We start from the raw sequence: 17,019 nt of genomic DNA, 5'->3' as shown, positions 1-17,019 counted from the left end.
AGCCCGGTGCCCTGCGCTTCGTAGCGCGACGCGCTGGGTGTTTGTGCAGCAAATGAAATTAGTTACGAAAACGTTAGGGCGCAAACGAGCTGGTGAAGGTTTAACATAATTTTAGACAAACCCCCCGAGACTGGGGAAAAGACGAAGGCCAAAACAACACAGTCTCAACTCTGTCTGACACTCGGTGTGTTGTGTTGTCCTTCATCTTTTCCCCAATCTCGGGGGTTTGTCTAAAATTAGGGCAATCTTTGCCTTGGAATTGTGTCATGCAATGCGCCTCCGATTTTTGCAGTCATTAGGGACCTCTTCAGACGTTGGGCAGAGGCTCTAAATGAGCGGAATGAACAGGAAAAAGCAGCAGCGGCGAAGCTGCCCGGAAAGTATCACCGCCACTCTTTGCGTACTCGTTACTGAAAACGAAAAATAAGCAAGGCAAAGAAACTTTATTCTCTCGGTGGCGCGAAAAGCACTTACTGCGAGACACAAAGACGCACACACAATGCAATTGTTGAACGCGGTTTCATGATAGACGAGCTTTTTTGCTGGCGATGGCGACTCTCTCGAGAATTGCAGGCGACGGTTGATATCCCTCGCGTAAAAATGCATCCGCGTGACAAAAAAAAAGAAAATACAACATTTGGCACATGAACGTGGGCTTGTGCTGACCACAACCCAGCCGCGTTACATTGCACTTATCCAGCTTGTCCAGAACCTTCCAAAACAAGTCCCCACAGAGACCTTCCTCATCACGAGAGAGTCAAACTGCTGGGGTGCCTCAGGCTGCCTTCCTTGAAGCTCCGATATATGGTCAAGTATGCGTCAGAACCGACGACAGGAGCTGCTGAATTAATGTCATGCAGGCACAACTGGCACTCTGTGCGCTTGCTCATTTTGTGTACAACATACCCAGATAGGTAATACGCAACACTGTCGTCTGGTGAACCTCTAAAGTAGCTGTGCTCATCATTCCTTTGGTCAGGAGTAACACATGGAAATGTCATTTTCAGTAGCCTAGCCTGAATCTCATTGCTCAAGCTAGCTCTGTTTGATCGACGAGCCTCTCCAGCGGTCTTCAATGTGTCCTCCACACGAACAAGTACAACATTCGGCTCGCCTTGAACTGCTGCAATCGACCGCTCACCTTGTTCTTTTCGGCGCCTGCTTTTTGCCGGGGACAGTCTGCGAGTAGGGGCTTTGCGCTTCCGTGTCGGTTTAAAAAGATACTTAGGACGATTCGGGAACAGGCTAGGCATGGCGTCGTGCTTCAGTGCCTATTTGTCGCACGGTATAGCTACCACATCTCCACAAACGTTGTGCTCGAAGACCTTCAAGATGTCATTATCGTGGAAGTGAAGGTCGCAAACGGAAGACGAGCTCGAAAGCTTTTTGTCCAGCCTTGGTGCTGCGCGCTTCCAGAGTTCAAGGCGGTCAGCGTCGCTGGCTGGGTGGCCTGAAAAAATGTCTCTTCTCTTCCGCAAATCGCATAGAATCGTCCCCGCTTTTACACCGCTGCACGACAGCGTGGCATGCTTCATGCAGCTGCAGCACGATGCACAAACACAACACACGCGGCTACGAGCACAAACGTAACCAAACGGAAACACCGCCGCCGCACACTACCCGCAACGTGTTTCACGTGTTGCTATGCCGAATCGGCCGTGGGGTTTGGCGCCTGCCGGGCAAACTCCGTCGCGCGCGCCCCCAAGCGGAGCGCAACAGATAGGCGTCAGGCGGAGCTCCGCAGTTTGAGAACTGAAGAGTATCTAGTAGTGATGGGACGAATCACCGGAGATTCGGATTCGGACAGATTCGGAAATTTCCGAACTTTTCGCGACGAATATTCGGCAGATTCGGAGATTCGTCAGATTCGTCGCTGGATGCAGGCGGCAGCATGAAGGTTGTCGTAAACCTCGCGTATGCGGTCAGTTGTGCGCCTCTTAAATACTGTTCCTGCATATAGCCAGATATCGTCTTGTTTATTTCAACGTATGGTATGTACTGTACTGTCATTGTAAACCCTGGCACGCGCCCAGGTCCAGCTGAGCTGATCGATGTGGTTCACGTAGGCCTAACCAATGCACGGTCTCGCTTTCTGTGCGGTTTCGCGGTGACCGGTGAAATGTAGCGAAACGCTGTGTATTATATGTAATCTGGCGCAACTCACAATAAATATATATTCAGGCAAGGAAATTATTCGTCTCCTTCTCTAGAGCTGCGTATGTCTGTACCTGTAAGGCGCGAGAGCGAGATGAATGTTGGCCGCGTACTGGCACCGGTGGCAAAGAAAAACTCGTTTCTCCGTTCTCGGCAGCAAGTTTTGTGTACATGAACTTTATTTGATAAAAAAGAAACACAACACAGGGGTGTCCAACACAACTTCATTGTTCGGAAACAAACACTAAATCGGAAAGCCTGCATTAACCAGGAGTTTCAGATTGTTTCCCGTGATCCAATAGAAATACCTCAGTGGGCACTCGTTGGAGATAATCGAATTGAACATACTCACTTATGTGGTGTGTGCCACTGCGATAGTAATTATGGGCACGAAATGTGTTTGTACCGAACAGCATGTACGGCATCGATCTCTTGCGGCGATGAAAACATGCGCATGTGTTTCCACGTGCGTGCACCAACATGCCTATTTGGGCGATTTGGGTCGTGATCCGGAACCGAAACCAATATTTCCGCGATGTCTGGCTAGGCTACTGTTCTCGATAAACATCCAAAATAATATTAACAAAGCGGAACATATTATTTATTACTCTAATATTATATTACAATATTATTTCGTGCACTTTGTAGAATTGATTTAATTTAATATCACGAAAAGTTGAAACACACATCAACGTGATTTGGCAACCATGGCAACGCTCCGAATCTTTCCGAACTTTTCCGAATCGCTTGAGATTCGGCTACTTTTCCGAATCTTTCCGAATCTTCAGATTCGTCTCCGAATCTCGATTCGGATAAAGATTCGTCCCATCACTAGTATCTAGTAACGTTGGGGCGGGCCGCGTCCTGGAACCCTGAGTACCACGTGACTCGCGCCGAGCTGGAGCTGCTCTGTCGGCCATGTTGTCGGCGAAACACGCGGATCAAAGGATTGCGCTACTCTGCTCCGTATCTAGCCGGTACGATGCTCATCCAGATCGAAATGGGCTAGTACACTTTAGGCAGGCGCCAGCTTTCGCTCCACGTGCTCCGAGCTGGTGTGCGCTAGCCCACTCGGACACGCGACATCCCTACATGGCACTCCCTTGGAGGTGGCACGGCGGACACGGCGGCCACGGCTGCGGGAGGTGGCACGTGGCTGACGTGGCACATAGGCGGAGGATATCGCCGATATCGCTATATCGGAACACAACACTGGGCCAGCACTGGTGTGCTGCTGTGGTCGCTATGGCAACCAAACAAAACTATTTGCGTTCTATGTTCTGGGTCTGTATCTCGCGTGTTTCTCTTCCATTTATTCTCGTTCCTTACTGTAAAATACGTGCATGCGTCATCCATTTTGCGCAGTGTGTTTCGGGCTGCCTTGAAGTGTCTTTCTGTACACTTATTATTGTTATTATTACAGCGTTATAATGCCGTGTATGTACCATGCACGGTCCAATTCTTGAACCACGATTGCCAGCGTCCTCGTGTAACGCTGCAATATAATTTTGTGCATGCTGCGATGTTTGTGTGGCACGGGCGTTTGTGCCATGATTTATACGTCGTGTGGCGTTGCTTCTTTTCGCCGCTGTGGGTAAGCTGCATGAGGTCTTTTCGCGCATTCAAAACTCTCCATGTTTAAAAAAAAAAAAAAAAAAAAAAAAAAAGACAACCGGGGGAAGGTTTAGTGTGGACCTCGTTCAAAGGCACCGGGTCCTCCGACTTTCTCTAGACACAGCAGTTCATTTTTGCGAGATCTACGCCAGCATAGGAAGAATTAACCACAGTTGGACGTCATGGTTTAGGACGGGCGTCGGCAACCCGCGGGCCGGATCCGGCAGATCCGTGATTCTTGTTGGCATTGGCATCAGTTTTTCGAGCTGATCGAAGAAATGCTTAAACTACCCAGCTGGCATGTTGCAGCCTTATGTAGTTATGTAGTACATCACGTATACCTGGCTTATTAGTACATCACGCATATTAGTCAAATGCTTATTCGAGGGGTCCTCCACCCTCCACCCCTTTTTAATTATATATATATATATATATATATATATATATATATATATATATATATATATAGGGTGGTTCAAGTCACCAGGCTGAATCTAAAATGGACCGTAAAAATCGACGCCTGCACGTAGCAATATAAACTTTTCGTCAAAGGTGTATATCACAGGTCGGTTTTTTCTTGAAAAATTACAAAGCGTAGATCTCTTTTAGTAAAAAATAGGGCCAAGAAACTTGCCAGGGTCTACGGCGGGTGGCGACCCAGATGACAGGGTCCAGTAGCGGGGCGTGTTTGGCGTTCGTATTGATAGATGGCGTCGGGAGCAGCGCCTGAAGGTGCAGCCGACCAGCGAAAGATAGCAGACGTCACGCTGACGAAATCCGTTGGCAGCAAAAGCGCCGCCGTTATGCAGACGTTTTTTTTTTTGTACTTTAAGTTTTGCTTTTATTGTTCGCATTTATTTTTTAACTGAAGGCACATTTCAAAAATATCATTTTCATTTTTATAAACCACGGTGGTCGCGATAAGGAGGTAGCGCCATCCATCAATACGAACAACAAACACACCCCACTACTGGACCCCTATCGTCTGCGTTGCTGCCTGCTGTAGACCCTGGCTAGTTTCTAGGCTTTATTTTTTACAGAAAGAGAGCTACGCTTTGTAATTTTACAAGAAAAAACCGACCTGTGAATTGCACCTTTGACGAAAAGATTAGATTGCTACGTGCAGGCGTCGATTTTTACGGTCCATTTTAGATGGAGCCTAGTGACTTAACACTACCCTATATATATACTTTTTTTTTTTGTGGATACTTGATTGTTTTCTTGGCATGAAGAGAGTAACTATTTTCAGGTCTTGGCCGGGTCGGACAGAAATACTTGGAAATACAAATACAGGGATACATGACAAAGACTGCTGATACTGAAATACACTTACAATAAGCTATCGTGATATCTATCGGGAATACATTTAAAAATAGAAATGTATTTGGAAATACAAATACAGGAACATATTCTGCCGGGACAGAAATACGGATACTGAAATACATTTTTAAACATTTATGATAACTTAAATTAGAAACCAACACGTTCAACCATCTGCATTTTTAAACAACAATTGCTATTTGCGATGTTCTTTGACATTGTCCTGCAATTACTTCTAGTAATTGCAGGGTCCTGGCCATTAATCACCTCGGCAGAAATGGTGTTACTTAGCCATCGTGGGAGATAAGCGAACATTGCTGACTGGGAAGGACGGTCATCTTTGATTCATTGCCCCTCCCTGTGATCACAAGTTTCGCAGCTCACAAAATCTAAAACTAACATCTTTTAAACTTTTTGTATCGCACACCGAAAGTTAGCCCATTCCTTATTTTCACCCGATTTGCTTTTAGTTTCAGGTGGGCTATCTCTCGGAATATTAAGGTAGACCTTTGGGGGGAAACCAACCAACGAGTACTCACTAAGATTGAGCCTGAATATCGTCGTTAACGTTTTTGCACTTGAAATAGATTTCTCGCAGAATTAACAGAATAGCAACCAGGAAGCAAGCAGTTTTTTAATGGGTTGAAAAACGTTTTCTATCAGGTCCAGGGTGCAATCTGTCTCGGCATTTCTCATCCTTCTCGGACAAAATCATAGGGAACTCCAAATAATTTTTGTGCGCTTCCAAATAGCCTCGATATCACCATGCCCTTGTTCAGCCTAGGCGTCTCGGAGTGATCTTATGACGTCACGGTGGGATGAAACGGTGTTCTCTTAACTGTTGGTTGGACGTGCCGGCAGCTCCTAGAACTTTGGAATATTCGAGAAGAGTTGACGCCGAAGTCTGCAAAAACATTTACTATCTTTTCACATAAAGAAGTGAGTGAGTATGGTCGGGGACAAAACTTTCTTTACAAACGTTGGTCTCCTCAATACAAAGCCTCGGCGTTTCCTTAACACCACCCTCCCCCCACTCAAGAAAAAGAATGTCAGTTTGAACTTTTTATTGGAAAGCAACGATTCCTTCAAAAATGTAATGAGGTACATCGGCTCCTAATAGTATCGCTATACCAGAAATACACCCGAAAAGGTATTTCAACACAGAGATACAAAATACACTTGAAAAATTGCATTGCGCTACAGAAATATAAATAACAAATGTATTTCTAAAATACTATCGCAATACATTTGTATCGTGATACTGCTCAACCCTGATATTTGGTTATGTTTTGGAATGAGTTCTTGGCTCTCGAGCGTTTATAACAAAAATAGAAAGTATCAAAACATACAGAGCTAATTCATTTACATTTTATTTTTAGTTGTGTGTTTGACTCCAGATATGTATTTCTTTACAGCTTTTATTAGGAAAAACTTAGCATGTCCCTTTTCAAGGTACGTGAATGGTGGTCAACACATTGCGGCTCTGATGAAAATTTCGACACCAGTTGCCTTTGTATTGGGAATGCTGATAACAACCCCGCAAAAACAAGTGAGTTGTTCTTTTGTTCAAAGTAGGGCAGTATGTTTTCATACAAAATTGCAGCTTTACTTTGTCCTATGTGGCCATTCACTACCAGTGCCCTCAATTACTCAGTAGAGTGTGTTTTCCTATCAGTAAAAATTTACTTTTGCACATATTGGCTCTACATTTATGGAGTTAATATTTGAGCAAAATGAGGTGGCATTATATTGGAGTTTATTTCTTATTCAAAATTCAGAGTGTTTCAGTGCTTTCGTTCATCATGCATGAAATTCGGAGTATTCTGGATGGCTAGTGTCATTGGTCGAGGTGGAGAACAACAGTTTGCGAGTTTAGTAATGGATCTTTTTCATAGAGAGCCTTTCACCATTCATTCTACGGTTAATTAAATACACATCTGTTTCGAGATGAGTCTTCTTCAGATGGATGTGCCGATTAAAATTCTGGTATTCGGCAATGCGGAGGATGTCCCTTTCATTAGCTGTGCCAACTCATATGTGGTAGAACTATTAGAAAATAATCTCGACACTTTGAAATCTAGGTATTCTTTGGTTTAATAGGGAGCTTTTGCTTCCTGCCGATCACACAGAGGTGATGCAGTCTGACTGTATCTTTCGAATCCCTGCTCTCAGTGTAGATGACAGCCAAGTTCAATCTTAAAACAAAAAAAGGCCGGAGAAAGGCGAATGATTTTCTAGGAAAGAGACTTGTCCAGGAGGAAGTCTCTTAAGGGGGCAGCAGAGAAGGCGAGACGTGTTTTACAATTGTCGTAGAAAGGCTGCCGTCTTTTTTTTTTTACAAGGACAAGGATATTCTTTTGCAATCCTCATAAGCAAAAGTGGTAACTGTTTTATGCATAAAGCATGACGCTCAGTTTTTTTAATAAAATCTTTAATACAGGGTAACTCGTATAAACACGCCTGACCTTGGCATCTGGCAGTTACAAAATTCTGAGTTTTGCAGCCAAAATTCTGAGTTTGGAGTTGTATTTTTACCAAGAAGTTTTTTTTTGTTTTTGTTTATTAAAAAGACATAGAACCCTACATGTATTGCTTAACCTGTTTTGCACAAGTGTCCCTTTTTGCAGGATGGAATACTGGTACTTTTCTAAGACTCAGCAGAGTTCCTTTGGACTGTCGTTCAAGATATTGCACCATTGGTTGCCAAAAAGGACTGAGTCATTCATTCAAAACGTTTGTCTGAAAGATGTGCACTATAGGTTGGGTTCTGTGTCTTCGGATAAATCTGAAAAACACCCACCTGAAAAACACCCGCCAGGATTTTTTCAATAAACTCCAAATTTCAAGGTCAAAATGTAAAAAAGAATGAAAACGAAAAAAAAATAAAGACTGTGATGTACAAATAGGTTTGGTACAGGGTCATTTAGTGGTATTGAGTAGAGGCCACTTTAGTTTCCTTTCAAATCTCAGACCATTGACAAAAGAGTGTATGCTGTTTATCTTCTCAGAAGCTCATTCAGGACAGCGGGCGATTATACTTTTGCACCACGGCAAAAGCCACTGTTCCACTTCAAAGTTTGGAACCTATGATTTGGGCTTCATAGAGGTAGGAAGGGTTCTGTTTTATAAGACTGAAAGCTATGAACTCACACATTTCATTAAAGAGGGATTGGGCAGCTGAAATCACTTCAGCTCCCCACTTCACGCAGCAGGCAGGGTGGTGGGATGGGAGGGGAAGAAAACGAGTTTCCAAGTGATTATGTCCAGGAGTTTATTGATTTTAAAGTAGCAACATTTATTGAAGGAAACATTTTTTTAAAGTTTAGTCAGTTTAGTTAAGTTTCAATTAGGACAGTTAGTCACACCAATGGCAAGGGTGCCAACGCCGAATCCAACTGGAGAAATATTATTTGATATGAGCGAGTTCTAATGAACTTAGTGCAGTTTTATGTCTGGGTATTTTTATTTTAGTATTGAATTTTGAATTGGGAACACAGCAATTGTAAACTCAGAACTTCTGAAAATTGAAAGTGTAGCAAAAATATACTCCGAATTTGGGGCAAAAAATAAATTAAAAAACCCCTAAAAAATCGGTGAATATTATACCTTTACACCACAAAACATAGAAAGATTTTGTTCGACAAGATGTATTCTTAGAATGAGAAAGGCAGTCGGAATGCTTATTTAGGCATTACTTAGGGTTTTCTTAGAAAAATCTGCATAGGAAGCTTGTCATCCTTCCAGATCAAATCCTTGTGGGCAGCCATTCCGGAGTTCTACGTGTATACCAGCCCTCTTGCAACATGGAAGAAGATGGAACGTTTGAGGGCTACAAGCCAGATCACTTGCTTCTAGAATGCCAGATGTCTCAGGCAGTTTTGCAAGTTTCTTTAGGGAAGTTTGTATCGTAAGTGTTTCTTTGCTTTCCTTCATCTTGCTGCTTTGTGGCAAACACACTGCTCAGGGTAAACTTCCGAGATGTAAATTACCTTCTCTTCCTTTCAATCACATATACTGTGAAGACCGGTTGTAATGATATCAATAGGAATTGAAAATTTCTTTGCTATATCTGCTTCTTCATTATATCTAAACTCATAAAAGTAGCACGGGAAAAAAAAAAAGAAAAAGATAAGCCATCACGGGCACATGTTTATCTTGCCTTCAGAAAGTGGTCGAGGCTTCCCTGCACGCACTTTCTGCTAGATCGGTGCCGCCTCTCGCCAACTGTGAGAAGCTTTTATCGAGAAAAGATCCTGCGAGCTACGTACGGTCTGCGTCGACAGATGTGATGGCCGCCGCAGAGGATGCCGGCGGTGGACGGCATTTTTTACATTTACGCACACTTCGTCTAGGATGGCATGCTTTCAAGGAGAGTGCCTTCATCTTCCCTGTCGAGGTGCCGGCAGTGCCGGGACTCTCCATCATTGAGTGGCTATGATTTGCTGAATCAGTGCTTGAGCGAAGTTAGACTTTTGCGCGAGGGCGATTACATGGATCAGCGACTCCGACACGGAGCATGAAGCAAATGAAGAAGCGCGCACAGCACCGAGTTCGCGCTTAAAGGGTGTGGGGATCTTCACGGCGGTGATCCCTCTACTAGTAATCGTCACCCGATCAGTATGCGCTCCGCCCGTCACCCAGGGAGTGACAACAACGAGAAGACAGCGAATGGGTTTACTGTACCTCCCGGTTGCCCGTCGTCGAGAGCTGGTAGTCCGGGCCCGCCGACCCTTGTCGCCCGCCGATCAGAGCTCACAGTCGGGGTCCGTGTCCAGGCCTGCGGATCGCCTTTCCCACTCCAGCGCTGCGTAGGCTGGCTGTCCCGGGCAATCGCTGCCCGAGTCTCGCTGCGGAACCACCCCGGGATCGTCGTAGCCCAGGTCATATGGCCAGGGCTCGCCGTTTCTAGCGGTCTTGCTGCAGACCTCGCTGGTGGACCGCTCCGGGGTTCGCCATGCATGGGCCGCGCCAGGCAGCTTGGCTTCGACGTTCCTTGTCCATCTCCAGCCTCGCTCAGCTCGCACTGTCTCGCGCCAGCTCATGTCTTCTCCGCCGACCGCCTGTCAGGTGCCATCTGCCTCTTCTTTCACCCTCGGCTCCCACAAGGGGTACGGAAACGAAAATTGAAATATTCAAATTTCGTTCGGAAATGAGTCAAGCATGACGGATAATAACCGTAAATGATAATCGCACGTTTGTTTTTTGAATGCCTGGCTATATTTTTCGTTCCAAACAGTGCACTCGAGCAAGCGCTCGAAGAGAAGGGAAGGAGAGCGCGATGCGTCATGGAATATCTGGCGCAAACAAAAACAGAAAGAAAAGATTCCCCGCATTCGTGACGTAGCAAGGCTGGCGTGGTTATGAGCTTTGCCCTTGTTGGCGTTGTCAGCATTGTGGTGGTGTCAATAGCGTTGGTGCGTTACAACCGAGCCGTTCGAAGTACCTGCGGGGTGACGAGCATGTGACTGGCCCAAGGAGCACGTAGCTTCCACAACACTGTCGGCTTAGGGCTGAGCGTGGTGGGGAAAGCAACTTTTGTTCGAGTTTTGAGCGACGGGCTAATTTTCTAGGGGGAGAATGGTTGTGTCCGGTTGCACGAACGAGGGTCCGAGCAAGAGGGGAGTCCTTCCTTTCCATCTTCTTTGACTGTTTGGTACAATGCGCGATTTGTGAGTATAGCTAGGAGGAAAGCTAAGAAGGAAAATGTTGAAATTCCAAAGAGCGGCGCTGCTCCGAAGGAATCTGCTACGTCACAACTACGTAGCATGTTTCCCAACGTTGCTAGATTACCTCCCAAGTAGGCTCCGCATGCATCCACCAGGTGCACATTGAAAGATTGTTTATTTAGCTTTAAAATTGATTTTCTTGTGCCTTTCAACGGAAGACTGGTGTTTTTGAGGTTAGGGTGCAACATGCGACACATTTTCAAGCTAGAAAATGAGCGCTGGAATTTCGTTTCCCTACCTTTTTAAAGGGGCCGGCCCTGCAACAACTTTTTGACTGGTTTTTAATTTGCACTGATCCTAAGCGCACTGAACGTAGTAACTTAATGAAACTTTCCTTTTCTCAAATCTTCATGATGTCGTAGGTCCTGGCCTGAGTGGCCGTGAACTAGAGGAAGGGTAGTGAGCTCATCGAGCGCTCACGGCTGCCGCACTCCGTGTCGACGGCTTGAGAGGGCGCCACTAAAGCACGTGTTGGATAGGCTTTATGAAGCGGGCGGCCAGGGCGGCTCGCATTGCATTTGCTGCACGATTAAAGACTAATTCGGCATAACACTTCATTGGCCACAAACGACAGCAAACACGGGGTAAATATCAGTTCAGAATGGGAGCCACTTCGCGCTGCCATGCCGCCAAATGGCAAAATCGCCAACCAAGCCCGCGCCAAAAGCCTTCAGAACGCTCGGAACCGGTCGGATCCTTGCGCCAGTTTACGACTGCAGCGCCGCCGCGTACATCCTGGACCTTTCTACGCTCGCCGTTCGTCGGCGCCTCATCCCACTAGCCCTTTCTAGTATGCGCCGTTTTTTCCGCTGCTTGGTGGCGGGTATGTCGACGGGTCATTTCTTGTTTCCGTACTTTATAAACTGCATTTGCTTCTTTTCTGATCTAAAATACTGAACAAAAACTACTTTCCTACATAATTGAAACGGTTCGCGACACTTATATTTTGTATCTGACTGAAAAAAAGATTTTAGCGGTTCTGACCAGTAGTAAACCCAGGACCAAAGTCGTCACATATCGCGGGCTTTCGGCAACGCGGGTTGCCCGTGTAGGTGGAGAAGGTTTCCGTGTCGTCCGGTTAAAATATGATGCACTGATATTTAGTTACTCTCTCCGTGCCCGCTGGCTTGCCCGAACCCCAAGAGACGTGGAAACGGCAAAAAAGGTAGACGCTTAGATATGATTGCAGGGCCCCTTTAAGCTCGTATTTCATCGGTTAAATAGAGCATATAAGAGGGGGGCAGCTGCTCGATCGGGGTCACGTGGTTTCTGGGCCACATTTGCAAAACGAGGTGCAGCATCCAAGGAGTCAAAACTCAATACAGTTTCCCTTCTGCAAACGTGTCCGCCTCTCCGCCCCGTTTCCTCGCCACACTGGCCACATGACAACCAAATGCACGCATACTTGCGCCAATTTGCCGAGGAGGCGTCTGTCATTAAATTACAAATGCTCTCAATGGTTGGAGTTGCTCCATCTTTTAAATTTTAGCTCTCTCCGTCATCTCCACCGGTGCGTTGTTGCTAGCACTTAGAAAGCCCCTATCGGCATGCCACGACGGCTTCTTCGCGTGCGATGTGGGAAAACCGCTTTCCAGATAAGAGCAGAGAGCAGACATGTAGAGGCTGCCGCTGGCAGCGTTTTCAGCATCGTCTGCAGCCCGTTCTTGGTGGCTGCTCGGCCAAGGCAGCAAAGTGCGGCGGTGTGAAACTTCGCAAACTTTCCGAATTTTATTATTTTTTTAAATGATCAGAAATTTTTTTGTTGCTATATCCACGGTTTTTGCTATTAATTGTGTTTGCTAAAAACAAACACAAACGCATTGAAAAGGTGCAAACGGGAATGGGAAATCGTGATTGCTTCGGTGTAGCCGCTGTTTCATTATAACCGACTTCGTTATAACCAGTGTCGACAGTAGTCATTTGCAGTTATAGCAGGAAAACTACTCCATCAGATATTTGAACAAACTTGACAAGTAATCAGTGTTCTGACAACTTGTACTAGTAGATAAAGACAGCACTGAACCTCAATATTGTACAATATAAAACAGAATATTTCTTATAGTGTTGTCCAGAACACTATGCTTACATAAGGAATGAATAGTGTTGTCCAGAATACTATACTTACATAAAGAATGTTTATGGTCAATTCACATGGCATAGTTTTTCTCTGTGGAGAGGATTAAACATCATCACATTTTGGGGTCACATGCATGGCATCATGGATGTTTACTAATCCTCTCAATCTGTGGAGAGCCAAGGAGATCTCTGTAGCTGGCTCACGGAGTATCTGCTGGCCCCTCGGAGTGACTGGACCCCACCTTTCAATTTCGGAAATGGATTGTGGTCATCAACGTTGAACTGCAGGGTGCTTTTTTTTTTCCCTTTGTTTTGTTCGTGGAGAAAGACTGCCTTCAACAGACCATTCTGATAATTACAAACACATTCACAAGACTCAGTTAACTCAATTGCTACACGCGACTTTGTTGTTTGAATGCTCGTCCAGATTTTCTTACCAACCTCTTCCTCCTCGGAGCTTTTCTTTTATTTCAGCTCTATGACATAATTGGTTTTCTCCACACAAAAATCTCTCTCTCGTGTGAATAGAACCTTGGCAGGAGGAGGCGCTAGCATCATGTGATGAAAAATGTGGAAAAAATACTTGCAGAGTTCCGGATCTTTCTAGTTTCTTGTTTTTTTTGTTCAATATCGCTGCAGCGATGGAAGTGCTGTGCCATTTGCGCCAAATTGAGCCATGAGTGAGTCTGCTACAGCTGAGCCAAAAAGCCATTTTTGCTGAGAATTATGCCACACCTGCGCCAAGATGGGCTTGAAACAAAATAAATACTTTATTAATGGTTGATCGTAATATACAGAAAAGTGGAACAAGAAATTTTACAAGTATGAATTTCACAGCGTCTCTGCTCACCGTATAGTTTGTTTCACCTTTGGTCAGAGCGCAGTCGAAGGCTCAAACCCAAACAACCTCAAACACAGATACTAAAAGCTGAAAGATGAAAGAGCACGTTCAAGGAGATGGCAAATGGCATAATGTCACGCTTTGCTGCTGCAAATCGACCGGCTAGAGCCGTGATGCTGGGTATCAACCGCTCTGTCCGGTTGATGCACTGGCTAGTTGGTCGCCGACATCGTCTAAATTTCCAGGTGATGCCGTCACTGTCAGGAACTAAGAGTCCCAAAAAAAGTTAGCAAAAATAGTAGGATTGCTGATTGCGGCTACTGTGATAAAACAGGAGCAGGGTCTTGTACTCCTGATAAGATCACTCGATTATCATGTCTGCAGAGTAGCGTGTCACTTGCGCCGCTCCCGTCAACCTTCACCGCCTCTCACTAGCGTGCGCTCGTCGAGCTTCACCGCTTTGCACCTGAGTGCTAGGAGCAGCGACTGATCTGGGGGAGTGCCTGACTTAGCGCGATAGGCATGCAAATTATGCTCAGGATTATTACAGGTCGACCTTCTTTGTCCTAATTGTAATTTAATCTCTAATTAAAAAAAAAATCTGAGTAGATAAAGAGAGAGAGAAGAGAACACAGGTCTATATATATTTGAATAAATACGGTAGTCATGGTAGTTCCTGTGCAGCTTGCCCCCTTCAAAGGAGTGGCCAACATGTTCCAGCTTTCTGTTACCCTCTCCACTTACTACTACTACTCCTGTGCAGCTGTCGATCAAAAGAGCAGTGAACCTTGACGTAACTCTGGTTCCTACGCTGCTAAAGAGCAGTGTCAACATTGAAGCACAAGTGTATGCTTCTATAACATTTTTGGGTGGTTGTTTTTGCAGTTTATGATATTAGAGTATTGAATTTGATAGGTCCATTAAACTGTGGGACACATTTTTATTGGTAGACTTGTTAGCTTATATGCTGGTTCTTGTTGGCATTTTACAGAAATTATATTTACAGGCTAAACAAACTGTCAAATGTAAAATGGAAAGGGGGGAGAGGATTTATCCCAGTAGAGTGTTGCACTATGATTCACTTTTCAACCATTTTTTAATACCCATTGTAAATGAAACATGCTCTGTCTAGAGTCCTATTTAAGTAGACCATGTTACTTTTACACCCTGTCTATTCTTATCATAAACGGTAATAAGTAATATGCTCGAATATCAAGGAGGAACCTTTAATCACTATCATAAGTGAACTCATTTAGAGATGCAATCACTTTTACATTCTCAAGTGATGTGCTAACAGATGTTGGCATGTGCTTCAAAAGCATGAGTGGATGCTCCAAACCAATATTTTGCCTGCTACAGAACCTGCTACAAGGTCAAATGCCGCTTCTATCACTGTTGCTGTTGTCACGACAGTGCATGAGTTAACATGATGCCAGAAGCTTACTGATTGGTTCCTGTTGTGCCACGCTCGTTCCTTTAATGACATCTTTTCCTCTTTGTGCAATGCCTTTTTGCCACATACCTGCTCATTAGTGGATTAGATGCACCAACTCCAGTTATATTCAGGACAGTGGTTCTCAGCCATTGATGTTTCGCGGATCCCTTGTGGATCGGTGGGGATGATGGAGGACCCTGTTCGTGGTGAGAGAAAGAGAAAGTATAGTGTAATTATTATAAAAATTTAATAAATGAATGTAACTAAGTGCTAGTCTGAAGTAGACTTCTTTTATTCACTTATACACGAGAAAACGCACCCGAAAATTGGAACGCTTCTTCTCAATCTAAGAAAAAACAACTTTTATTGCTGGGCTTGAGTGGGGAGGTTCGGCTTCGCGGACCCCTAGAATGCCTTCACGAACCTCAAAGTGTCCGCGGACCCCCATTTGAGAACCACTGTTCTAGAAAGTGATGTTCCAATTAAAAATTTAGAAAGACAATGTGGTCTGTTCAGAGTGAATCAGATGAAACTTGTACCAACTAACCTGTTCCAGTGGCTCTGACAAGGTGTACATTGCTCTCCTTCACCCTCGGAAACTGTCCGTATACAGCATAACAGGTGATTACTATTTAGTTGACGATGCTTCTGATATTTTTATGTATCTCTATCACGGAAAGACTCATTTATTTTGTTGCACAGTATTTTATTTTCTTGCTCCATGCTAACTTCCTGTTATGAATCGGAATGTGCATGTGACCAAACTTTGTCCAGAGCTCTGTGGAAAAGTTTGCTTGTCGTTTCAAGCCCACTGGTCCATCCAGAGCTGTTGGGGAGGTAGGGGAAAGTGATGGGAGAGGGGAATATTGCCCTCCCCTTTCATTGAATTGTTTACTGGAAACCGGAAACGTCTGAAATGTTTAAGGGGGGGGGAGTGATTGCCTCCTCCCCCCCCCCCTCCCCCCCCCCCCCCCCGGTACACCTTGTTCCAATGCCACCGAGTACATGCATCAGTGGTGAGCACAAGTGCGTCGATGTGATGTGGTGCTGCTTGCCTTCTGCATCAGTCAAGCTTGCTTTCCCACATAGCTCTGGTGGGATGCTAGTGCACTGGCTACGTCCTTGCAATATTCTGTTTCCCTTTTCACGCAGAATGTGTTTTATGGGTCGTTTTCTGGGAGAAAACTTTCATGGGCGAGTGTCATGAACAACTGACACGCTGGAAGCTTTACACGGCGTTATGTTATATATAAAGCTTACAAAGGTTCATCCAAAAATCAAAATAAGAAAGACGTGCCAGTGGGGCTTGAACCTGGGTCAGTGCGGTGGCAGTCGGTTACTATAGCCACTGAGCTGCATAGCAAAGCTGCTATGGAAGGGTAAATGATCTTATTTGAATGCAAATGTGCCAGCGAGAGCGGCATGTTTTGAATAAAGGTAATAAAATAAAAACAATAAAAAAAATAGTAACAAAATTTAGCACAAATCACACAAAGTGTGGTTTGTGTGGGACCCATTTTCTGCTCACCGGTCTTTGTCAGCATGATCATTTTCCTTTAGGAAGCTGCGTACAGTTACTCTAGCATGTACCAGCCAAATAATCCTAAAGGTTTAGCTTTTTTAACTGTATGCATGATCTTTTGTCTGTATGACCTTACAAGGAAGAGTGTTATTTCCGCCAGGGAATGCTGGAGATGCCGAGCCCGGTACGCAGTACCACCTGAGCTTGATGTATGAGCACAATCTCCAATATAGTTCCTTTTCTCTTGTCAAAGGTACCTTTGGTGGTGTAAAAGGTATGTTTAAAAAAGGTATTTGGCGGCAAATTCAATGAAGCTGAATTATATTTATAT

The 17,019-nt window shown here is 44.8% G+C and overlaps 1 protein-coding gene and 1 pseudogene across 1 annotated transcript in view; one reads left to right on the top strand and one right to left on the bottom strand.

The window, feature by feature from the left end:
* Positions 1-520: 520 nt before the first annotated feature.
* On the bottom strand, positions 521-1,644 carry LOC121833773 (annotated as a pseudogene).
* Positions 1,645-3,355: 1,711 nt separating this feature from the next.
* Positions 3,356-17,019, top strand: part of LOC8033007 (protein PTHB1) — a 33,173-nt gene continuing 19,509 nt past the window's right edge. The window contains exons 1-5 of the mRNA XM_029994932.4: positions 3,356-3,438; positions 6,504-6,637; positions 8,833-8,995; positions 15,723-15,787; positions 16,849-16,962. Coding sequence (XP_029850792.3) covers positions 6,526-6,637; positions 8,833-8,995; positions 15,723-15,787; positions 16,849-16,962 — 454 coding nt within the window. The 5' untranslated portion in view covers positions 3,356-3,438; positions 6,504-6,525. The remainder of the gene's footprint in view (positions 3,439-6,503; positions 6,638-8,832; positions 8,996-15,722; positions 15,788-16,848; positions 16,963-17,019) is intronic.

Source organism: Ixodes scapularis, unplaced genomic scaffold (assembly GCF_016920785.2).
Source record: "Ixodes scapularis isolate PalLabHiFi unplaced genomic scaffold, ASM1692078v2 PGA_scaffold9__187_contigs__length_104089568, whole genome shotgun sequence".
In the NCBI taxonomy this organism is placed as follows: Eukaryota; Metazoa; Arthropoda; class Arachnida; order Ixodida; family Ixodidae; genus Ixodes; species Ixodes scapularis.
This window is presented reverse-complemented; position numbering and strand designations above follow the sequence as displayed.